The sequence below is a fragment of the Acromyrmex echinatior genome, chromosome 2, assembly GCF_024713525.1.
Source record: "Acromyrmex echinatior isolate Ae372 chromosome 2, ASM2471352v2, whole genome shotgun sequence".
Classification (NCBI taxonomy): domain Eukaryota; kingdom Metazoa; phylum Arthropoda; class Insecta; order Hymenoptera; family Formicidae; genus Acromyrmex; species Acromyrmex echinatior.
This window is the reverse complement of record NC_141853.1, coordinates 8053227-8078627: the sequence shown is the minus strand read 5'-3', so window position 1 is coordinate 8078627 and position 25401 is coordinate 8053227. Positions and strand designations below refer to the sequence as shown.

General features: G+C 36.7%; 3 protein-coding genes across 7 annotated transcripts in view; 1 reads left to right on the top strand and 2 right to left on the bottom strand.

Moving 5' to 3' along the window:
* Nucleotides 1-675: 675 nt before the first annotated feature.
* On the bottom strand, nucleotides 676-2464 carry LOC105154286 (uncharacterized). Its single transcript, XM_011069702.2, has 4 exons — nucleotides 2321-2464; nucleotides 1426-1596; nucleotides 1228-1356; nucleotides 676-1111 (listed from the first exon to the last, which is right to left on the bottom strand). The coding sequence occupies exons 1-4, from the start codon at nucleotides 2324-2326 to the stop codon at nucleotides 923-925; spliced, it is 495 nt and encodes a 164-aa protein (XP_011068004.1). The 5' UTR covers nucleotides 2327-2464; the 3' UTR covers nucleotides 676-922.
* Nucleotides 2465-5895: 3431 nt separating this feature from the next.
* LOC105154288 (cytosolic carboxypeptidase 1) overlaps nucleotides 5896-25401 on the top strand; it is a 32939-nt gene continuing 13433 nt past the window's right edge. Inside the window, exons 1-14 of one of the 5 annotated variants that reach the window (XM_011069706.2) lie at nucleotides 5896-7029; nucleotides 9570-9718; nucleotides 12038-12120; nucleotides 12698-12815; nucleotides 12932-13074; nucleotides 13491-13635; nucleotides 13713-13844; nucleotides 13924-14067; nucleotides 14246-14417; nucleotides 14708-14777; nucleotides 15162-15340; nucleotides 15420-16032; nucleotides 16208-16717; nucleotides 16808-16986. In XM_011069706.2, coding sequence (XP_011068008.1) covers nucleotides 6932-7029; nucleotides 9570-9718; nucleotides 12038-12120; nucleotides 12698-12815; nucleotides 12932-13074; nucleotides 13491-13635; nucleotides 13713-13844; nucleotides 13924-14067; nucleotides 14246-14417; nucleotides 14708-14777; nucleotides 15162-15340; nucleotides 15420-16032; nucleotides 16208-16717; nucleotides 16808-16986 — 2735 coding nt within the window. In that variant the 5' untranslated portion in view covers nucleotides 5896-6931. Of the gene's footprint in view, nucleotides 8815-9569; nucleotides 9719-12037; nucleotides 12121-12697; nucleotides 12816-12931; nucleotides 13075-13490; nucleotides 13636-13712; nucleotides 13845-13923; nucleotides 14068-14245; nucleotides 14418-14707; nucleotides 14778-15161; nucleotides 15341-15419; nucleotides 16033-16207; nucleotides 16718-16807; nucleotides 16987-25401 lie in introns of all 5 variants that reach the window. The other 4 variants (XM_011069705.2, XM_087403603.1, XM_087403604.1 and 1 more) reach the window with 4 other exon arrangements.
* On the bottom strand, nucleotides 16992-24502 carry nw (narrow). Its single transcript, XM_011069704.2, has 4 exons — nucleotides 24258-24502; nucleotides 20446-20803; nucleotides 19940-20095; nucleotides 16992-18989 (listed from the first exon to the last, which is right to left on the bottom strand). Exons 1-4 carry the CDS (start codon nucleotides 24301-24303, stop codon nucleotides 18191-18193), a joined length of 1359 nt encoding a protein of 452 aa, XP_011068006.1. The 5' UTR covers nucleotides 24304-24502; the 3' UTR covers nucleotides 16992-18190.

The window sequence follows — 25401 nt, the reverse complement described above, 5'->3', positions numbered from 1 at the left end:
CAATTAAAATGAAAAAGTTCCGAGATGTACAAATTACATATTATGTTATGAGTATTTAAGACTTAGGTTATGTTCAGATTTCTATTTAGAGTGCCACTAGATATTATTTTATTCTTGTTATTCGCCGAATGTTAAACAAGAGGTGTGTTTTTTTTATTCCTACTGCACTAGCAATGTTTTCTTCGCTTTCGCCAAATATTAAATATATATCCTATCTCACTTTAAGTTCCAAAAGTATATACTAATTCAGCTATAAAAAAAAACCTAAGGATAACAGACCTAAGGATAATAGGTACCTGAAGGAAGAAGAGCATTCAAGTGAGAATCTGAACATGCTCTTAAAGGGCTGTTTCAGCGAAGTCAAGTATATTGCTCATATTAGGAAAACATCAGGAACGTGAAAGAATGTTCATTTTTACTAAAAAAATAATTAAAACTTAACACACACACATTCCCTTTTTCTTATTTCTTTTATTATAAATATTAATCAGCGAAATTTTATTTGATATATTAATTATTTATTTGATATTGATATTTTTTAAATTAACAGATATATTTATATTTGATATTTTTGTCCTCAATATCAATCCTCAATATCTCTCTATTTTGCAAATAACTTTCAAGCAACTTTCAAATAACAATTTGAAATAGGGAAAAGATAAATAAAGTGAAACCTACCAAAATCTTAATTTTTATTACAAATATCGGATGCTATTCTTACGTACGAATGTAACAGTGCATTATTTTTTTCTTTTAATAAAAATTTGGTCAAAAAAAACTTTTTAACATATCTTGGATGTAGCGCAACATAACATAAATATAAAAGTAACATAAAAAAAGCAAACATTTATCGTATTAAACGATAGTACTTATTGCAATTTTTCACATATATGCTATGTTGTACACGTCAAGGAGAATTATCTCATATTGCTTCCACAGTTATGGAATCGTTATCTGTATTTTCTGGTTTTTTTGTCTCTGTATCCGGATCGACTTTCATATCTAACTTTTCGATGCCGTCATAATCGTCTTCGTCGGAAGATTGTTCTGTCGATGTTGGCGGAAGTGCCGGAGGTATTCCTGGATGAAATGGCGCCAGCACGGGATAAACCTGGAATAATACAAGTTATTATTCATTTGTGTATGTAGCATTTGTGTATATTACAGTATACAACTTGAATTTTTGACAACTTTTTGAATAAAAGTTCATTGAAATAACATAGTTACAGGATTTAATGGAATCCGGATGTCATAAATTGGTGTTTCATAATAGAAACTGTAAGCAGGAAATTGAGAAATCTCTGGTTTGCTGCTAACATGAAGAATGTTCGATGTACCGCCCGCGTTTGAATACATCTAAAAAGACGCATAATGTTACAGATGATGTCCAAGTGTTAGTTATAGAATATTTTATGTCTGTAATACATTGTAAACGTAATAGGGAGAATGCGTATCTTGATATGCGGCAAGATATTGCTGTTGTCCAATTTCAGGCGTGAAATGCAGATGATTAGTACTGACTAAAGTCGACCATAATGGTTTCGATACTGCCATTCCAACTATCACCGCGAAGACAGTTACAAACAACGATAAACCCTGCAAAAAAATTTAAAATTGAGCAGCTTCGAAATACGTTTACATAGCAATTTAGATTTTATATTTAAATAGATAGATGAAGAACACAACATTAAAATATAGAATTAGTAATGCTTCTATATTCTAATATATTTATATATTATATGTTATATATATCAATTATATTTATTATTATATATTATATATTTATTTGTAGTTTTCTTAATTAATCGGTACCGTTAGGATATAATGCGTTTGTTTATTGTTTCTCAAAAGCGTAGACGAGAAACATACGCAATAACTTCTTGAAATGAGATTTGCCCGTCGAATTTCGTGTGTTGCATGCAAATGATCCGAGCAAACAAGAAATAAAATTACTTTCCGCGAAAACTTCATGATGTCAGCGCAGTAATAAGCACGATAATAATATTCTATTAATATATCGCTATTTTGATCTATTTTTATTTTTTCATATTTGTACAGTAAGAATAAAGCAATTTTTACGATTTTATATAAGTAACAATTAATTAAATCTTTCATTTTTTGAAATAAATTAAAAATTTTAAAGCAGAAGCATGACAAATCACTGACAAATTTAACAAGTATCACTAAAAAAAAAAAAAAACAAACAGGAAAAAGTTCCGTTTCATTTTAATGTTAAATTGGCGCCATTAGAGACATATGCAAATAATCGAATAATAACAATAGCAACAGTTCCACAGTAATGAATCACCGCCAGACTCACCCGCATCTCTTGTTTTTGTAGATTGCCGATAGCCTCAGATCGTATTCGAACTAACTTGAATTTCAGCCCTACCTGCGATTTATATATTCTCGGCCTGGAGAGCAAAGCCCCACCCCGTCGAACATCATCTGCGGCTTTTTTTTTTGCTTCTACAAACGTTTACTCGTCGTGTCGTCTCCTCTCCCGATCGCTCGGGCAGCACACGCAAAATACGGCGTACTATCCTTTCTTCTTCTTCTTTCTTTTTTTTAACACGGAACTCGTAGCGCAATTCACAGCGAGAAGCGGCCTCGATATCAGTTTCAGTATCGGCTTCAAGTATGATCGAAACCAAGCATTCTTTTAACGGTTAAACTGTATCGCCGACGTTTGCTGATATCCTTGATCATAAACTTATGAACTTGTTATTATCTGGTTCTTTTAAAGATTAATATACATACGTTGCGGGAGAGATTTAAAGATATTCTCCGTTTCCGCCTTTCGATTCTCGATTTTTTCGAGGAGGAACGCTTTAAGGGATTACGATCAAGACGTTGCATTTAGAATAGAACCGGAGCTGAAAAGATTCGCTTTGCGACTATTTTATGTGCTCCTATCGGGAATTTCTATATGTGCAATCTCAAAACTCGTAAAGATAAAATTCCGAAAGAATGGATCGCGCGAGATTGTAGCGTTCAATAAAGTCCGACGTGTATTGATCGCTGTGCAACCCTAAACGTCCTCCCCGCATGATTTGCGAAGGACGACGAAGGGGAAGTTGATGTGCGCGAATAGAGTACCGCATAGCGTGAGTGTTCCATAAAGTGAGGTGAGTTTAAGCGTTGAAAAACATGGTCGCGTGAACCGGTTATGCTCTTGCGCTTAGGTCATGAATAAGAGGCGTGGTCGGACTAAGTGTCCGTCTTATACGAACGATGTTGGATTTGAATTTCTAATGTTTCGTTGATTCATGCTCGATGCAGCGTCCTTTTTATTGACCTCGTGCTACGCCGTCGATCCGACAGTTATTAGCACCGTAGCGTGAACGGAAACGTGACGTTTGAGTCGCGTGGGTGTATCGTCGCCGAACACGACGGTCACCTTGATGACAATTTGACGGCTGAAATTTAGCGACGTTATAATTCGACGTTTATACCAACCGTTGCCGCGTCGTTGATCAGATAAACATACATATAATGCTCTGCTAAATGACGTAAAGATGCAATTTCGTCGATGGGTATGGTTATCTCGATGAGAATCGCTGCTCCTGCAGAGAATCAGATGAAAGGAAAAAAATTTAGCAGTGAGGCAATCTGATGATAAATTATTGTTGATCAAACAAATGGATAATAAATATTATAAATAAATGTGTAAATTAATCTAATCGAATGTTTCTTCTTTTTTGACATACTTAAATGTGACATAAGTCTTTTCCACTATGACATATTTATGAATATTTTTTATTTGTCATGAAAAATGAAGTTTTTATCCTTGAGAACGTATTTATATTTTTTTAAAAATAAATTTGAAATACTGATAATTTTTGTAAACACTTTGAAATTGTTAACCCTCAACGATAATTCATGTGTTACGAATGTCAGATTATGACATAAATGTTTATATTGTATACTATATAAAATTTGAGATTTCAATTTTATTTTACCTGTATTTTTCACGAGTTGAAAAATGTCTGTTTTATATGAATAAAACAGTGTTATGTTTATTTTCTCAATTATTATCGAGTCAGATTAACAATATTACGAACAAGGAATCTACAAGCCGTGGCTTCGCTCCAAGAGACTATAATTTAAATAATAACTTACATACAACATTTCATATATTTCTTTTTCTTCATCTACGATAATAATAATAATAATGTTGTACTTTACTTACAGTGAAGCAAATTAAATTATTAGGAGGTTGGAATTAATTCGTAGCGTTTTTAATGAAAGAATGTTATTTATTTCACATGAGCATTAAAAAATACATTAATGAAAGTACTTCCCATCACTTGTAAAACGCTACGAATTAATTCCAACACCTAATATATTAATGCCATCAGCAGTAATTATATGTGTAATTATAGCATGTGTGTGAAGTTATCGTAAGCTTAACCAGATCCTCGCCATGGTGGAAGTTTTCTGTTGTTGATCGAATTCGAAAACTTGAGTTTCACAGGATGGACTAATCTGGCGAGAGGAGAGCGTGGACCAGTTTGAACCAGAGCGCCCTTTCGGCAATCGATAGGAGAGCCTCGTGAGAACTCGACCGTGCTCGTGGAACTTCGCACGTTCGCTAATCAATCCACAGGACTGCTCGAATTCGCGTTCATCAACAAGTGAGCTTCGTATACTTAATTATTAGACAACTTGGTTGCTCGGTTCTGTTCAACACCGGTACGCCAATCGTCGTTCAACCCGTGGAGGTCGTGTTTTTCAATTTCAGTGTTGATCATACATGATTGACTATGATGCTGTCCTCGAGAGAGAAGAAGCCTTGAAGAGCAAGTCGCATTTCCTGCTTGATTATGGCTGCTTCTTTAACGCCTCCCTTTTTGGCTCAATTCTTAATACCATTATTCGTCTCGATGTGTCTCGTGCCGGTTCGTTTTTGATAAACTCCACGAATCGTGTCGTGTTCCGTTAATAACGCATCATGTGTCGTTTCGTGCGCAATTTTAATGTCTTTATGACGGCGAAACGTGCCGCACGTGAATAAACATGCGCCAATGTGACAGCCGCACGCGAATATCGCGCCGCTGATGCTACCTCTAATTTTACGATTTTAGGTAGTAATTAAATAAATAATCCAAATCTTTTTCCAATGTGGCATCTTAATTGCATCGAAGTCATACATAGAAATTTTTTGTTAAATATCGATTTTCTGATTGAATTTAGCACAAAAATCAAGAATCTAATTGTAAGCCTGAGTTCTGCTAATCAGATTTCGTATTCGCTATTCACAGAACATTAGTAACATTATGTCAAGCGTCAATGTTATTAAATTGCTTACCAATCAGTTATGATAGTATTACTTTAGTTTCGGTTTAGAACTATATTTCAAGATTGACAAATTATCCTTACAGTTAGCTTGAACTGAAAACTGTATAAATTCACAAGAAATATTATAGAACCGCCTTGATTGAATATGGCATTTTTCGCTCGTGTGTTTAATGTCATCGGTCATCATAATGTCATCTATTTTCATTTAATTTATTACGTCATAGTTGCGTTCAGCAGAAAAAGCAGCTTCGCTACTGTTGTATAATTCCATAATATAATTGATTTATAAATTTTAAAGTTTAAATTTAATAAGGATCTAAGAATAAGACTAGTTGAAAAATCTTATAACAGTTGCAAAGCTGCTTTCTCTGTTAAATAATGTAATTTCCTATTCAACAATGTCACTGTTGTGTACGTGTGCTATATTAATTTATATGATTAATTAATATTGATGTACTGTCAGTTTGCTTTCAGTAGCTACAACTAAAAATTGCGTTGACAATGAAAATTTATGAACATCAATACTGGCTTATTTTTTATGCAATTCTCGTTATCTAAATAAGACGGTCTTTCATTGGATCTTTTCAAAATGCCGCTTGGGCATTTAAAAAAATTTTATCAAGCAAATCTGCCTTAAGTAATTCACGTAGATTTTAGAAAATTCTAATATTTCCTCAACGTCATACAAAGTAATACGTAACTAGATAAAATTTTGCAACATGTTCACCTGCTCGCCGTAACTCATTTCCACGTCTTTCGCATTCTAGCAGAACCGATGACGTTTTGGAAGACTATAGTAAAGTCGCGGAAGTATTTTTCGTTTTGGCAAACCAAACGCGATGATGATCTTTGATGGCACTCGTTAAATAAACAGCAATTATTTTCTTGAGATTTTGCGCTAAATCCTCACACTGTAAAAGACACGGAGAGAGAGATCTCAAAGTCTCAGATGTTTCGCGCTCTGCCAGTTTCTCTATTTTGAAAATTATTTGATTTCGAAAATGCTCATTTATTTTCCAAGAATCAAGTCTGACATAAAAATATTAATAAATCTATATGCAAATATATAGAACGAATCCTATCCATTGCAAAGAATACAGGCATCTTCTATCCTCGTTTAATAAATCGTGTTACTTTGGTAGGGTGTTATTCTAGAATAGAAAGAGGTAAAAGGAAGGAGTTCACACTTTCTTTCGTCGAGACTTCGGCGATGCATCGCCGGCGCATCGGTCGATGACGTGCTGGAGGACGCGAGGGTGTTATCGCCGGGATAAGAGAAAGGGGGCGCGATTTTCGGGAAGCGGCCGTCGCTAAAAATAAACGCGCCCTGCGTGTGTGCGCGCGCTGTCTGCATTTAAACATAGTTTTGGCAGACAGAAACGTCAAATCGCCGTGGAGTGGCGAAGCGTGAGGATCGCTTCGCGAATTTCGCGCAGAGAGATCCGCGTTCTCGCCAAGATCTTGCATCTAGCCGGTGGCGTCGCGAAGAACAATTCTCTCACAACAGATATCTGTCATATCACTCCGGAACAAAATTTTATTCCCGAGAGCCCTTTCTTAAACCAGTCGTAACTTATCGAAATTCGGCTTTTGACAAAAGATGGATTGGTAAATAGATGGAGGGAGAATCATGAAAGGTACGTCGGTGGAGTACAACAAGGAGAATCGACGGCCGATGGCGACAATGCAACCAGTCGACGAGAATACGGCTGACGTCCAGCAGGAAGAGTAAAGAGTTTAGAAGACAGAATCGTATTTCTGTGTGTATATGTGTGTACGTGCGTGCTCGCCATCTCCGTCGCGATTTCCGGTGTCGACGATCGTATGTACGGTCGCGTAAGCTCTGTATGCGGTATTTACTTCGATATGCTTTTCTGATGATTGCTATATTTATATAGCGAGGCAAAGGACTTAAAATTTTTTTCTTTCTGATATCAGCAGTAGAAATAGATCTGTTTTATGAAAAACTTTAATTACACCCCGATAACACACGGATAGCTTTATTTATTATAATTATAAATCATTACGCTTCCTTAATAGTGGTTTGAATATCTTAAGAGACTTTAAAATACATTTCGCAAATAATATCGGTAATAAATTCGGATGAAAATCTGGCCTCTCACGTATATTCGCGTGTGAACGCTGAATTTATTTCATTCGATATATTCTTTTTTCTTTTTATCGAAATTGCATCGCGATTCGTTATACGCTTGGGTTAGCTTTTATCTATCAATTGAACGCATTTTTCGGTCACTAAGCATATACATTAATTATTGTTGTTCGGCTCAAAGACGTCGAGTATATCGTCGTTAAAGGAGACTACAAAGCTATAATGTTCATTTCAGTTATTCCGCTTAAAACCGATGACAAGGAAATTTTACGATTGTTACACCGTATCCTACGAATTCATTCAATCACCGTAGCTTCTTTTATTGACGCACCGATGTAATGCTTAATGTAGTAACTCACGCATTTTTTTAACCCTTTGAAAATATTTAGATAAAAATTTACTACTGAAAAAAATTTACTAAATCTTAAATATATATTTCTTTGAATAGTACTAACAATAGGCAAACATTTACTTACAGTAAATAAATATTTATTCAATATAAGATAGTTAAATACAATGAATGACTTTTGTAACAAATAAATAAGTTTACATTTAATAAATATTTATTTAGAACTATTTAAACAAATATTCATTAAAGTTTAGTATTTTTTTTCGGTATATGTTTCAAACTACAGTGTATACGTTATAAAAAAGTACACCCATTAAAGAATTTGTCTGTAATTAGTGAGCTATCAATAAATATCTTATCACTAAACGTCCAATCTTTTTGTTCTTATTTTTTTATCTGCCTTCTCTCTCTCTCTCTCTCTCTCTCTCTCTCTCTCTCTCGAAGAGTTGAAATAGTTTCATGTCAAATATTCCGCATGCCATCCTCTGCTTTTAGTTGCTTCGCAATTTCACATAGTTAAGATTAAACATAAGAAAATTAGATCTTACAAATTTAGGATAAATAGAGCCAAAATCAAAATAATTTTACAATGTTCTTGATATTGCCGACAATTTCTCGTAACGTGGCCAAGTGAAACATGTCATCTTATTTAATATGACATGGTTGCTACCCAGTTGATGCGAAATTGGAACGCTTAATTATTCGATAATGAGTTCCTTCTGGTCGTCCTTCTCGGAATTGCGGCTCGTGCGAGGACAATCCGTGTCGCAGTTATTTTAGAGCGGCGTCGCGTTTTACCTGATCACTTTAATTAACCTTGGCACCGACGCGCGTCGATTTTCCGATGGTTGACTTTATCCCCGCGACATTGACTAACCGACCAACTGATTGTGAATAGTGATTAACAGTTCTTCCGACCGCGTTGGCCGAAAGCCAATGAAGATTCATTGATGCGACGATGTATTGCCAATGGTCGCGCGATGCACGTCCATTGTTCGTCCCGTCGTGACAGAAAGCTATCGCTTTTGCATCTGTCATGGGTAACCTAAAGCAAGTTAGTATCATGATATAAGTACATTTATATCATGGTTAGCATATTGATAAGAAATACGAAGAGAAAGACGAAATTCGCGATGTCACTTGCGTATATACGAGAAAATAATCGTCAATCATCTTTTTCAGATATCATAAAGCCGTAATCATCCTACGGGTTGCTGATTACAGTTTCCGTTTGATGGTTCTATTTTAACCAATCACGATGCAGCTAGTCCGTACTCATTATGTCGTGATTGGCTAAAATTATAGAATCGTCAACCATCAACCTGTAATGTGATTACTTAAAAGGGCTACCGCACATACTTTCCGTAACAATAACCGTAAGACAATACCGTAAGAATTAGATTACCAATGACAATAAAATGCCATCAAAAATTTTCAACTCTGATTGGCTAATTGGTAGTGAGATGTAATAATAGAGATCATAATGACATACGTTCTCTATTGTGATTGGTCAATTCGTTTACTACTTACGTTTTACTGCTTTACGTTTTTTTTCTGACTTCAGGCAATACAAAATGTTAGCTTGCAGCCTCTGTAATCCTTCATCGTTTCACTTGTTATCATAGGCAGAGCTCGATTATATGCTTTTGCATTTAGTGCGCATATCGTTTTGACGTGTTCATTTTGCTGCAGACCTACGTTCGAAATCAGGAATGGCTTTTTGCAATTTCCGTGTTATCGATACGCATCGAACGGTCCCTTTTAGAAGAGTAAATGATATTTCGTTGTTTTTTGCAATGCGTTGTTTAGTGTGATGTCAGCGAATAATAAAAGCGCGGATGAGGTTGTGAACGATGCGTTGTTGGAGAAGCTTCGAACTTACGCGGCTAAACCACAGGAAGCGGGCGACACGCTCAGGGCGATCGTGGCCAAGATTCACACGCGTATCACCTCATCAGGTATGCAACTCTATCGGAATTCCTCATCTCGTGACTCGATAACTTTGTATTTTAGAAGACATTGTGCCAATTAATCTTTTTTTTTTTTTGGCATTTACCGGCAATAAGGAATTTCTCAATTATTTATACAATTCTTGAATAACATTTTACAGATTTTTATTTTAACGATATATAAGAGCTATACGTGTTTTGTATTTTTTAAATTTCTTTTATCTCTTTTATCTCTCTATTTCGATTTTATAGTGAATCAGCAACGTTGCAGCAATTTCCCCTCTCATTAGTGTTTCGTATCGCGTGTCGTCCCCATTAAAGGTCTCGTACGATAAGCGTACGATATTGCGCGCGAATCGTGGCAATAAAGTTCTAAACGAATCGGATGGTAGATTGGACACTCCAGGGAGAAATTCGTGCCGGTATATTATTACTCTCGGCTAGCACGAAATCACGGTGGAACTTGCGCGATTTATCATTCTCATGTGATTCCTCCGCAATGGATGGCGAAGAAAATTGGTCGTCACGTTTCTGCGCCATCGCATTGTTATTATTGTATTTGCATCGTGCCATTTGTATAAAATTTGATAAAACGTATATGAAATACCTAGACCTATACGAAATTTCTAGCGGAAACATTCTGTCGAGCATTCTGAGAGATCTGTCGAGACGCAAGTGTGTGATGAAGGAGATATAAGTCGGTTCCACAAAGATTAACATAATCTCGCTTTAACTTGTTATTTTTTTTTTCTATTTCCAAGAATTAGAAAAAGATGGTAAATTAAATCGAGAGTAAAGTCAACATTTTTGTGGAACCAGATTATAAGGTGCTTTTCAGCAAGAAACACAGATGACACAAGGAATTATTACATCCTTATTGTTTGCCAGTGTTAAATAAAATAATCACTATGGTACACTGTGTCTCTTGTGTAAGCACCATTAAATATAATAATCATAGTACGTGTGGGTCATAGCACTTTCGGCCAGCGGTGGACAAAATTATGTAATATAAATTCAGGTCATTTTCGACGAGTCGCCAACTTTGCTCAGCCGTATTTCTAATTTCTATTTCTAGCATCTTTTTGCAATAGATTTCCATATAAATAATTTTTATGAACAACTTTACTATTTCAAAAATTTTTTCTTAAGCACACTGATATTATTAACTTTGTTCGATATTTATACTTGCACATATAATTATTGCAAAATATTATTTTTGTATTATCACACGATTATCAAACATTATAATATTTGATAATGAGAATAAATCTAAGAGAAATTCTACATTTGGTCAAAGATCTTGCAATTAGTACTTAAATATTTCCGTGAATTTATACATATCCAATTCTGCAAATTGTGCTTCGAAATCTTTTTCAGTCTTGAAACACAATCAAGAACAGAATTAGAGTAGCATTATCACATATTAAATTGACAATTAAATAATATTGATGTCAATTAACATCTTATAAGAATTAATATATATATAATTTGATGTTAATATATAAGAATCTTAAAAACTATTAATAATTTTATTGCAAAAAATATTATTTCAGTCGGGATTTGAAACTGATTTATGAAATATTGATTTGTCAAGCTATCCTGGATCTTTGGACAAACAGGTGTGCAAATATGTGTAAACAGCCGATTGCTACCGTGTTATATTAAAATAGAAGAACCGCCTGTTAGCCGATTGCATAAGCACTGACGACAAAGACGCGTTGGCCGACATCCAAAAAACTATGACTTCAAACGATACACACTCGGATCGCGCCTGTGCGCCAATTTGATAAGGGCTTGGCAATCTTCCTGGTCGATGTTCTCGCGAATCGCGGAATTTACTGCGCGGTTGAGTTTTAATTCGCAATTGCAGTTAATATTATCTGAAATTTTGCGACATAGTTGGATACTTTTAGACGTTACTAAATTTTCTGTAGGTCACGTTTCACGTCATCGTATTATAATTATATTTACCCGTTATCGTGACACGAAGCGAAAACTCGTATGTAACTTATTATTATATTCTCCACGCGCTACATTGCAAATATTTACCCGATGATATTTGTAATTGCAGGGGCATTGGATTATTGCCATTATGTGAATTTTTCATTGAACATTGACATTGATTCCAATTGGCACTGTGTCAACTTTGACATAAGAATATATCGCGCCAATATACGATTCTTGATTTCTCTAACGTACTGCACACGTTAAAGTTTACTTGACATTGGCAAGGCACTAGTATGTCTGGCGCCACGAATAAATTGCGATTTACGAATCCGATTTCAACAAAAGAGAATAGAACAGAGAATAAAACAATTTATCTTTCAGATCGGCGGATACGCGAGCGCACATTGGAAAAGCTCTGGCGCAAGAATTCCGGTGCAATGGAATCGTTCATTATGACCCTGGAGGTGAATAATTTTTAATTAAAATAATCCTTTGATCTTAGTCACGTTATCTCTCCTCGCTTCTATTAATTGTACCGTGTAGCGTCTTATCTATGGGTAAGCTACGATTGTTTCGCGTGTTAACAACAGCCAAGATCGATACGCATATGTGCGAGAGAGGGAGATAATTACTATACATGTGAGCTTACGATTATTCGATTGGCATATCATTGACTCGACGCAGAGCCAAGAGTTTGAGTAAGCGTGGTAATTAGTACTATACTACTATCTGTGAAATATCGCGTCCGTATCATGTGGTGTCACGCAACACGCATCTTGCATTGTCTGCATGTTCGAGAAAGTCGCGAGGCCGCGAGGCTCATAAATCTAAATATCCATGTGTTCCAGATCTTGACAAGTGTCAAAACACGCATATAAAATAATTGCTCGCATATTGCTCACGAGATTCTTTATAATTACTTTTCGCTGTTATCGCAGTAATTTTTATTACTGTTGCGCTATTTATACAAAAAAAAAAGGAAAAAAGAAATCAATATGTTTAAGGAAAAATTGAGATCATTCTCTGAAATTTTTTTTTTAGAATTGCAAGGATCACGTTGCTAATTGCAGCATTGCCGGCATATTACATGAATGTATATCGCCCCGAATGATCAAAGGCAAATCCAAGGAAAGGGGGAGCAAGAATAGAAGTGCCACAAGTAATGGCGATTATTATAGAAATACATGTTTTATCGAGAATGCCGATTGTGTTATAATTCGCGGATTCGATAATGTTTTTCTTGGGAATGAAAGTAATGTGCTTGTTCTTTAATAGGAACCAGTAGCCGAATGGCGGTCATTCAACTGATCAACTTAGGTATCACGCAAGTCCTAGTTAAACTTTTAATAAATCTGCAACATGCGGATAACATCATGAGCGAAGTACTTACTCAAGACATCCTCTGGATTTTGGGACAGGTGATTTTTAACGACGATGCATCGCAATATATAAGCTCATTTAGCATTTTAATTTTATTTTGCAACTAGAACAATTATTTGTTTGGTTCGCTATGAACAGAACTTCTGCATGAACAGAAGGAAATATTATACTTTTGACATGCTGTATGTCTGCGCAGCAGAACTTTTATCGATCGCACTGCGTATGTCTACGAAAATATTTTTCAATTTCCATTTTTCTAGAGTATAGAATTTATTTTAACTATTTCTAACTTTTTACGTTGTAATTTTATGCATTACATTATCATATTGTTTTTGTTCTGAAATGACATTAAAATTCTTAGTTTGTGAAATAAGAAAAACTTAAAAAAAGCACACAATTTTTTAAAATGTCTAGGAAATATAAGTGTATATGTTTTTAAAAATATTTTTTTTAGGTGGCTCAGAGGGACCAGAAGTTTGTGTCAAAAATGAAACTGCTCAACTCCATAAAAGTGTTCCATGCGCTGTTAAAACAGCATTATAACAACAGTAAGACGTTATTGCCGCTGTTGTTGATCATCAAGACTCTTGCTAAAAACTGTAGGCAACAGTTTGTTTTATGCATCTGACAATTCGTTTATGTGTTCGAGGATAATAAAGTTATTATTCTCTTATAGCTTTTTCCTTGCAAACACTAGTAAAAGACGGTATTACTAGCACTTTGGAGAAAACCTTTGTCAGTGTTGGTTATACGCCACAATTGAAACTAAGAACATTATTAGAGTGCTTCAAACATTTAACGACAAATAGTAAGAACATGTGTTTACGTGTAATGTATTTTATTTTTCATTACTAATTATTTTAACAATCATGATCTTTTACTTCTAGAACTATGCTGTAACAAATTCGTTAAGACGGGAATAGTACATCTGCTTATGCGAATTTTCGAGAGATGGGAGAGATTCGATGGGCAGATGCGCTTGAAAATTTGTAATTACGCCTTGAATACGCTTCAGCATCTCTGCGTAATAAGTAGGTTTACTAGAGATAGACTCTATAAAAAGAACTATGAAAGATACTAGTTGTTTAATTTTTAATTTTGTGTATTTCTCTACTTGAAATTGTTTATATTTTATATTATCATTCTCTGCTAACGTTCTTTTGAAAGTCGCCAGTATCACATGCGTATACTCTTTGCCTGACATTCTAGAAGCTGGAAGGAAGGCTATCAAGTCGAATAATGGCCTACAGCTACTCTACCGGTTCTGCACGAGTTGTCCAGAGGATAAAGCTTATGACTGCTTGCTGTCGCGTATTTGCGGAATAATCAATCAGTGTCTGGACAAAAAGGAACTACCGGTGTCCGAAATGTCGCCCGCGAGGTGAATGAAACGTTCGAGGTCATTTCGACCAGTATAAACTGTACCCCGATAATATGTTTATTATATTTCAATATTTTCTTGATGCCTTCATACAAAGAGTATTATAAATATTATGAGTTGATCACTTTTTGTGTCGCTACAGAGATCAAGGCGAATAAATAATAGTAGTTTTCGTCGTGAAATATTACCGGATTAGTTGAAAACTAAAGTATTGAAACGGCATGATAATGCATTTATAATTACGATTATGGGCATTAAACTTTTGGTTGGTTCTCTTTTTTTGGATGCAGATTTATTCTGCCCGAAGTGAATGTCAACAGGGCGAACAGTGCTGAAAGCGGTAGCGACATCGACAGTCAGGTGTGTCACTCTTTCATAAAAAATCAGATTAACATAACACGCTGCGAATATAATATTTGAACGTAATATTTGAAGCCTTACACTGATTAAAATGTGCACTTATTAATGTATAAGAAAAAAAATGATTCATTTGACTAAATCAGCATAATTTATTTTTATTTCTTTCGACGAAATATATGTATGTTCAACATATTATATTTAACTTAAATACATATTCTTCAACGAAAGAAAGAAAGACAAACTAAATTAATTTAATCAAATGAACAGTTCTTCTCAGTGCATTTCCTTTAACAATTCTTACTTTGCGTAATATCCAAAATGTCCGTAATATAAAAATTCGTGCTATTAAATGTTCTTGCGATTCGAATATTAATTTCTGTGAAGGCGAACAGCGTGGCTTCGATTGGTAGACAGTACAGCGATCTTGATTCCGGGGATGACGAGGAGAGTCACGATTCCAGAGATACAATGGACAATGAGATTCACTTGGGCGATGAAGTGGACGAGAACAAATTTTTTGCCGGGGTTTTTACCTCGCAGAGATCAGAGGAGGATCTTGCTGGGTAGATAAAATATATAATAATTTTTAAAAACGCACATCGATATCAATTATAATTACAAACATCTCTTTTTTTATATCAGATATCATACGTTCTTCAAGGAGCTGGGAAATTTGCAATCGCAACTACACATCCTCGAATCGACAAATGGCAAACTAATCGATCTTTATTTGATGGATGACGAGCAGATAAATTCGCCGCTCGCAAAATCGGGAAAGACGAAGATCTCAATCAAGGATTTTTCGAAATCTAACGGTACGAAGAGTCAATTGGTGAACAGCGCGCACAATTTGAAGGTCCTAAAAGACGTGTCTGCAAACGTCATGGATCGACAGGTTTATTGCGTCGTAGCGAGCAGAGTGAGAAGCGTTATAGGTTTTGTCAAGGTCGCCTATCCGGATCTGATTGGCGGCGACGGTCTGGGAAAAGCAGAGCCGCTCAACACTAAGGACAGGAAAGTTTGCCGTGTGAAATTGTTAACCTGCGTGGAACGAGGTCTCCACGCCGCCACCACTTTCCAGGAAGTTGTTTATGACCTTGATGCCCTCGCAAACTCCGTCTCCCGGGGAACGTCGGACGATGAGTGGCTGTTTGATAACAGAGACGAGAAGATGATTGGCAAGCGTAACGTCGACGCGAAACGGTTGCAGTTTGAGTCCAGATTTGAAAGCGGCAATCTGAGGAAAGCTATTCAGGTACAGTCGGTCCGCTACTTGCTTTATATAATCGATTATGTTCATATTACGTAAGAGACTTCATAGTGACTTAGCGGTAATTTCTGCAAGTTAATCCGAGGATGAATGCACATGAATTAATTTCTTTTTCGTTAAATTTCGCTACGTTAACATTTAACGTCTGCTTTCTCCTTAGATAGGTCCACGAGAATATGATCTTATCTTGACGCCAGACGTTAACAGCGGTTCCAGACATCAGTGGTTCTACTTCGAGGTCTCCAGTATGGAGGCGAGTGCATACACGTTCAATATAATCAACTGCGAGAAGACGAACTCACAGTTCAATTTCGGCATGAAGCCGATACTGTTCAGCGTTACAGAGGCGCAATGTGGTAGGCCAGGTTGGGTGAGGACCGGGATGGACATTTGTTACTATCGAAATTGTTATCAACGGTCCATCAAAGGAAAGACGTACTTCACGACATCCTTCACAGTTACGTTTCCGCACGCTTACGATGTTTGTTATCTGGCGTATCATTTTCCTTACACATATAGCCGGCTAATGACTAATATCTGGAAGTGGACGAAAAGTGTCTCCGCGGCGAACGTATATTTTCGCGCGGAGACGCTCTGCGAGACTTTAAACGGCAATGAGAATCCTGTGCTTACCATTACGTCACCAGATTCCAAGACCAATCCTATACATGTAAGAAATCTCTCAGATGTATAAATCTTTGCATGACAATACGTCGTTTAACACAGCAAATATTTAAAGCCAAATATCATTCTCTTTCAGACACGAAAGATGATTTTTTTAACATCTAGAGTACATCCTGGTGAAAGCAATGCTTCTTGGGTGATGCATGGAACCATGGAGGCTCTCCTAAGTGACAATCAATACGCTAACAGTTTACGTGACGATTATGTGTTCAAAATAATTCCTATGTTAAATATAGAAGGAGTCGTGAATGGTTGGTGAGTTAATGATTATATATATTTTTATTAAACCGCTTTTTTTTATTACACCGCTTTTTTATTAAACAAAAAGCTGTGATGAAGATGCCTAACTTTAGCCTAAGATTTTCTAACTTTACATTTAAGGATATAAAAGGGTACACCTAATGGCAAACGCGTGATACTATAAGACTGTAATCGTACTTTTATTAAAGTTTAGTACACAAGTTGCACATTCGTGCTGTTGTACACAAAATTAGAATATGGAAGTGACTTACCGTAATAGCTAGAGAGCAACGTTTCTCATTGATGAAACTACGTACACCGATCATCATACATCTGGATGACCGAAACATTTACGACCAACTCTCGGCGGTCGCTTTCACGACATCCGTTACGTATTCCAAAATATTTTCGGAATCGTTTGGCTGTCGAACGTTTCGTCTTGCAGACGTATAGATACGTTAACTATGATGATGATGATTACCATCTTATAAAGATATGAAACGCTGACGGAAGTTGGCAATATAATTCGATCAGAAATCATTGGACTTTCATTTTCGTTTGGTTTTTTTATTTTTATCTATTGTTCTAAACTTTGTTATTAATGTTGAAAACGAAAATTTAATGAGATAGAAAAAATGAGGAATAAATGTAATGTGATGATAATGATATCCGCCGGCGTCATCGATGATAGAAAATGAGAGCTGAGTAATCAAGTAAATGCCCTTGCGAAAATGTAAAGCTTGTCGAGTAACGTCGGCAGGAGAATAATTCATTTTTTTTTTCGATTGACATTACGATTTTCCTTTTCGACATCTTTGATAATATCATTTCTGAGCCACGGCGTAACTCATTCTCGTTCCTTTCAAACACCGAAATCTGAAGGGTTTGAAATAATCATCTCTACCTGCCGCCGACCGAGAAAGCCGATAATAGTGCCTCTCTGATTAAAAACTATCGAGCATTGTGTCGGGTACGCCTTAAGTTAGAGCTAAACGGCGAGCGGCGACAACGGTATACAATCTGTTTGATCCGCATAACGGCGACAGCTCGCTCGTGTCGCATGTGCAAAACGCACTTTGATATACATATACATACACATATACATGTATATATATATATATATATATGTATGTGTATACTTAATTCCTCAAAAATGTCGATTTGTTTCTGTCACTTATAAAACGAAATAACGCGACGTTGCCTAGAAGGAAGTAAAGCGTTACTTGGACGGAGGGTCTAATACTTTGCCGTTGGTGCGCACTTTGATGTTGTACCTATAGGCCGGTTCCGCATCTGGCAGGATCGTGCTGCTGTCGTCGTCCTGGTCCTTCATCATCGCCGAGTCCGCCGACAACGCCGCCGTGTCTACCGGTTGATCGTTCACGTAATCCTGCACGCTGTCGTACGGTCCAATCGTATGAGCGTCCTCGAGACCATTATTCGGTAATTCAGTCTCCGCGGCCAGGTCGCCGTAATCGGGGGACTCGCGATGCTCCATCTTCATCTCCGATGAAAAGGAGGAGGAGGCGGAGGAGACGACGGGACGGGAGACCGACGGTCGCAGGACCTCGCGAGTCTCAAGACCGTCGAAAACGCTGTCCTTGCGCGCTTGAGACGTCACGGCGACGTGCCCGGTGAACAGGCTCGCGATGTCCGGGATGTGCTCCGGTCTCGTATCGTCCAGGCCGCCGACGGCCGTGCGCTCGCGCTCATTACCGTCATCGAACAGCGATGACGTCGCCGCTGCCGTCGTTCCCGTGTGTTGATACTGTTGCTGTTGATAATGATTACCAGATGCGGGAGCGGTCGTGGTGATTAGCCTGTTGACGACCGGATCCTCCGATAGTTTCTCATCCGCGGATGTATCCGCTTCCGATGGTGTCGCCTCTTGTTCGTTTTGAGCGTTGGTACCCGGATGGTGATCGTCGATGTTGGTGCCGTCGATGTCGGTTCCATGATCACTCGCTTGGTCGTCGTTGGCTGGCGCCGAGGTGGTCGTGATATAGGGCCTGTGATTTCTGAAAAAACAAAATTTAAAAGATAATTATCACCATCGCTTTTTGACAAGAATGAAAATAATTAATTTCTTGAAAATCTAATGAGGATATTTACAGTTAGCATCTTACAATTATTAGTGGCTTAATTTAAGCGCCGCATTAATAGCAGAAGAAAGCGTAGTTTCATTGTCGATAGATATTAACGTAAATATTTTTATAGTAGTTATCTGCATTTGAGTAAAATTATAGATGTGTGTATATGTGTATGTATGTATGTAAAAAGTATATGTTTATGAATATCGTACGTCAAGAAGCGAGAGAATAACTGCGTTATTATAAGAATAAGCTGTAAAGGCATTTGCTGAAATTCCGTATCGTGGCTGAGCTATCCCCATTCATCGACACTTCTATCCCGAAGCTATTAGCTATTTGCGAAGAAGATCTCGACGAACTGGTTTAACACTAGCGAGTAGTTCCCCATCTGTCGCGAATTGCGGAAGAAAAAGCATTTCTCGTTTCGAGTTATTTCTATTTCTCGCTAAACTGCACGGAGGAAAAAGTTTGTGCCGGTTACACAAGTACCACGTCGTTTCGCGCCCTCATAAATTTTAAGTATTTTCTGAAAAATAGATTCAAGTTCTATGTTCCACGAGATCGAAATTATAATAATGCGATACGGAATACATTTACGTGAATACATTTATATATTCATTCACAAATATATATATATATATAATAAATTATCATCCGTCGTTAAAGTCAGTCATCCCGCATACTTCAGTAGCAGGAGGGATAAAACACGTTCAATTATTGCGATACGCATTTGCATAGCTTATCGCCGAAGGGTTATTTACTTTTTGTCCGTGCATAAGCGAGATTCGCTCAGAGTACATCGGTATTCCCTTTTTTCTTTCTCTTTCTCTCTTCTTCCTTTCGTGTATTTTTGTGACAAGTATTATCTCACCTCTTACCCCTGAGTCGCGGAGACTGGAATGCTGCCGTAGTTGTAGTAGTAGCATCTTGTTTGCTCGCAGATAAAGTCCTTCACGAGAGTACAATCCTGCGCCTCCCAGGCTAACGTAGGTGCTACCATCGCGACGCATCCGTCCGCGCTGCCGCTGTCGCCACTGAAATCGAGAAACTCGCGTTTTGGAATTTAAACGAGAATACCTGTTTCGACGTTAGCTATTCCATGCATGAGTTTCCGGATGTTAGAACTGCGGAAGAGAGTGGCTGATAACCGCGTTGCTCGGCTAACAACTACGGGTGACAACTAGTATGCGACTCTTCGATCGTGAAAAATGATAAAAAGATAATGGTTCTTTGAAATTATACGATTAAGTTATCCATCATTTTTAAGTCCAGTGGATATTTAATCAATGCTTAGCTCAATTGTCTTCTGGTTTAACTGACATTTTTTACTAATTAATATAGTACACTAAACAGTACATTAAACAGTATACATGAAAGATATTACCTTTCACGCGCCACCCTTTGAGGTTCGGTGCCGGGTGGTACGTCGGCAGGTCTGTTACCAGGTCGCTTCAGCATGTAGTCGAAAGTGACGTTGAACGGCAGTCCTGTACTCATCCATAAAAACATGTCGGTGCCCAGCTTGTTGCCAGAGGTCCAAAAATCGTATTTCGTGTAACCGGCGTTCTTCAGATATTGCGTCATCGTGTCGGCCTTCTCTTTCGTTTCGAAAGATGCCAACTGAAGGCCTAGCGAGCGGCAATATTGATACGCCAGGAAGTAATTCAATTCCGGACTGTAGGGATTCATTCGTGACACAAAATACTGTATGCCATCCAGCTGGATCGTTGTGATCCTCTGAGCTGTGAAATGAAACATTATATCATTAATTTCTCCAGTCTTTTTAATATCGTCAAAAGTTGTGTTTACATCACGTCTTATTTTAAACCATGTTAAAATTACTGTACTATGAGAATGCACTCAATTACCACGTGTGCGAAATTAGGGCAAGTTAGTTGATATCATTCTCGGTATATGAACGATAATTCGATGTACGTTTGTATACTTGCTTCAAATTTACGCTCACAATGACAGTGACTATAATAATATGTGAATATAATTATATTCTCATTAAAGAATTATTAATTTTATAATAAAATATGTACTGATTCAATCTCTCTTATCTCTCCATCTACCATTTTTTACATTCTCACAGTATTTCAATATTATATTCTTTTTAGATATTTTTTATAATTGAAAACAGACAGATTTTTAATTTATTTGATCATATTTTATTATACATAAAAAAGAATTTTCTAGAGCAACTTATGGTTTATCGAAGCATGTCTGTCGTTCAGTTCCGACAAAGCCACAAATGGTAGTAGAGATGAAAGAAAATGCGTTCAGTGAATATTAATGTAGTGTCCTATTCCTATTTAGTATTGTATTCCAAGCTCATGATTGAGAACCGTTATTATAATTAAAAATATCTCTACGTCTTTTTTAATATAATAAAATAAGATCGTTAATAATGAAAATAATAGTATCAAAATCAAGATTTTAACTTGGAAACTTTTTAAATAATTTATATACTAGAACTAGTGATTTGCTTCGCACAGGCTTTGATATTCGAAATTTAAAGTTTCAGCATTAAGATTTTCAAAAATCGAAGTTTTCTTCGATACTTTAATTTTTGAAACTTCGACAAATTAAAAATATATAATTATTTTAATATAATTAATATAGTAACGAATATATTTTTATAAAAAAATATGCGGATATAATTTCATTTTTTCCCCCATTCTCATGAATATCTTTTTCAAAGTTTTAAAGCAATTTAAACTTTAAAAGTTTGGAATTCTTCGAATCTTCGAAGTTGTAACAGTTCTAATTTATACGTGATCAACTTCGTCATAATAAACGATTCTAAGAACTCGGGAAAAGATAAATAATATAAATTTATACGCTAAGAAGCATCATTTTCATCGCATTATACACGATACAATAGTGATACAAGACATAGCAAAAAGAACGAAATTGAAGAGACTATTCTAACATCGTTCGCTTCATAATACGATTTTAATTTCACTCTAAATGCGTATTCTGATGCGGCGCGTTTTTAGTCGGCTTCACAATGACTCGAAGTTTTATGACAAGGACAATGTTCACACGATACATCAAGTTGCGAGTTCATTGAACCGTGACGGCTATTTAGTTAACTGTACTTATAAATTATGACGCTCCGAGAGATCCCCGAATAGCTCCATAGGTGAACGAGTGTCGCAACTAACATGAGTCCGTCACATTGTTTCTAGTTGCGATTGTTCTTCATTCTCTATTACATGTTTACGGCTATGAAGATCGACGATGATAAGAAAAATTGAGTTTTTAAATTTTGTATTTCTAGAGATTTTTAGAGACAGAGAGAAATCCGAGGAGCACCCAAATGCCTAGTTTGCCCATTATATGTTTGAATAAATCGAGATATTTCTTGGTACTCTTACGTAACAGTTACGAAACAAAAGAAGGTTTTGATGCAAGAAGAAAATAAGTTCATACTGAACATATTTACATAGTCACAGTCATGAAATTTAAAAGGCTCAATGACTTAACGAGATTGAAATGAAAGAATCAAAAGAACAATACAAGTGAAAATACGATGTGAAAAGATCTGCAATACAATATTATCTGCTTGTTAAATTTTTTAAAACGACGAATGGTTTGAAAACTTTTTCGTTATCCCATCCTGAAGAATCTCGACGGGATTGAAGCGAATTGATCTGAATTTCCCAAGAGGGACCAATTTCGCGTGTGCATGGACCGCGTCATTATACAACGGGCGACGAAGCAAGACGGTGCAAGAACATCCGTTCGGCTGGTTGGTAGAAGTCTAGTCACGGTTCTGGATACTTCGTAGAGGCGCATCCGGAGCAAAAACGTTCCGGATCGTGAAGTTGGACGTGCAGGTGGTGGTAAATGACCCGAAGGCCTTGAGACGTCTGCCGCCGGTGTGTGCGCGCGCGAAGAAGAGACGACTAGCCGCTTTAACTACAGCTTCGTTCACGTAATGCATTCCCGTCGTTCGTTTAATGATACTCAACGAGATTTCCAATCCAAAGGAACGAGTTCACATACATGGCGCTTGAATTTTTATAAACGATCTCGATGTTTATTGAATGTAATCTACTTTCTCTCTCTTTTATTTTTAATGACTGCAAGTAGCAAGCTTTTAAATATCTTTTACGCAGAATTCTCTCTCTCTCTCTCTCTCTCTCTCTCTCTCTCTCGGATGTAATGTCACTTTTACTTGCGAGGATTTCAACATAAATCGTGAATATCATAAGATTTTTTTTTTAGTGTGTAAATTTTTTGTATATTATTTTATGTATATTTTTTTATAAAAAAAAAAGAGATTTTTAGTTTATTTATTATTCACATCGAAATATTTAAACACTAAGATTTGATTCGCTTTGACCGAAGATATAAGATTTCTCTTACTCAGATTACTTATTATTGTTTTTACAATTAGAAAGTAGTATTTTTCTATCAATTTTTATAAACTCTGAATACTGCATTACAACGAATAGAAATTTGAAAGGGTAGAAATTCTTTGAAAAGACGCGATATGCCTGGTGCATTATGTTGCTTGCGTGTTCTACCATCGGTTATTTCCGGTCTCAACTTTGAATGCGTTAACAGTTGGCGCAGGGTTTTTTTTAATGACTTTGAAATGCGTGTTTTAAAAACGTTGAGTGCAATGTAGAAATGTTTTCAAATACAAAAATATATTTAATGGGAATAATATTAAAAGCAATTAATTAAAATAGAGAAAACAACAGACATTAGAAATTTCAAATAATAATTGTAGCATTTGTAGCTGAGAAAGATCTATTTAGAGAAAAATATATCGAATATATAGTATATTAAAAAAAAAAATACATATTTTTAAAAATATGTTATTAAACCTTCACGAAAAATTTAAAATAAAAGGAACAAAATATTTAAATAATTTAGTCACAAGTATATATTCATAATTCATAATTCAATTTTATAATCTCATCTTTTATGTAATTTTGAAAATTTCTTCAGTGTTAAAATAAACGATTGTCGTTTTCACGATATAATAATAACACTACGCGTTAAGTGAATAATCAGAATATCGTACAGAGATGTCGATGGTCGAGCGGAAGAGTATATCCAACATGCTTATGATGAAGTTAAGAGAACAATCATTTCATAATAATGAAGCCGTCACTGCGGGTGTTAAAGCGAACACGAATGAGCCGGCATTATGTCGTGGTGTAAAAGGGTACTAACCTGAGGCGAAGGCCGCGACGACGAAGAGCAACAGGATGATCTTCATGTTAGCGTACCGATTACTATGTTGGCAGTGCGACGATCAAGCAGTCAGTCGTTTCCGTTTCCGACTCTCGTCTTCTCTCTCTCTCTCTCTCTCTCTCTCTCTCTCTCTCTCTCTCTTTCTCTCGGAATACACCGGATGTTAGTGTTAGGATCGCGTTCTCGGACTGGCCTCGCGCTGCGCCGTGAGCCCCCTTAAGAGTCTTCTGCCCGGATCCCAGAGGAGGGGGTCGTTGAAGATGATTCACTGGCTAACCTAGAGCAGGAGTCCAACGCGCGAAGGGGACGGCGGTGGCGGCTGAGGCGACGAAGACGACAATGATGACGACCGTATGAAGACGAATCGAAAAGTAATTGAACTGTGTTGCAAAAAAAAAAAATCGCGGGTGACAAGATCGAAGGAAGAACTACAATAGATGCTCATCCTGAACAACGTGGAGGCATGTCTCGCGATCGATGACGCTACGCTTGATTTGGCACGGATTGCTCTTCTCCTTCCCTTGACTGCGAAGATGATTTGCAAAATCGAGTATATACATTAGAATTCAAGGGGAGGACGAGGGGATGCCTTTATTCTCGCGGTCGTAAAGTATTCGAGAAAGGTAATCGTGGACGTTTAACGGCAGAAAATCTTTCTCGACAGATGAAAAGACGTATTCTCGACTTAACAAGTCGTTTTTAATAATTAATCATTTAACTTTAGCCTTTTAACTTTAGTAATATTACAAACATAGTGAGTAATATACGCACCTTCATGTCGAATAATAAGTTAATCAACTTCGATCGATCATTAATCGTTAAAGCAAATAATTATTTTTGCAACAAAAACCGCGACCACTCCAGTTGTCGGAGGAGCAGCCACTTGTCAAGCGTATACTCTGCGTTACTCTCTCGTTGGAGCAATTGTAAATTAGCACACAACGTGTGATTACACCGACTTAATTATATTAACTAGCAAAGTCGTCGTATGAATAATGTTTGCACGGCGAAGAGGTATAATTCATTTGTAAGCAGTATATCGCGCGGACATGAAATAATGGAAGGGCGAGTAATAGCAAGAACGTCGTTATCCCCATATCGATCAACGTAGCGTTTACGTTAA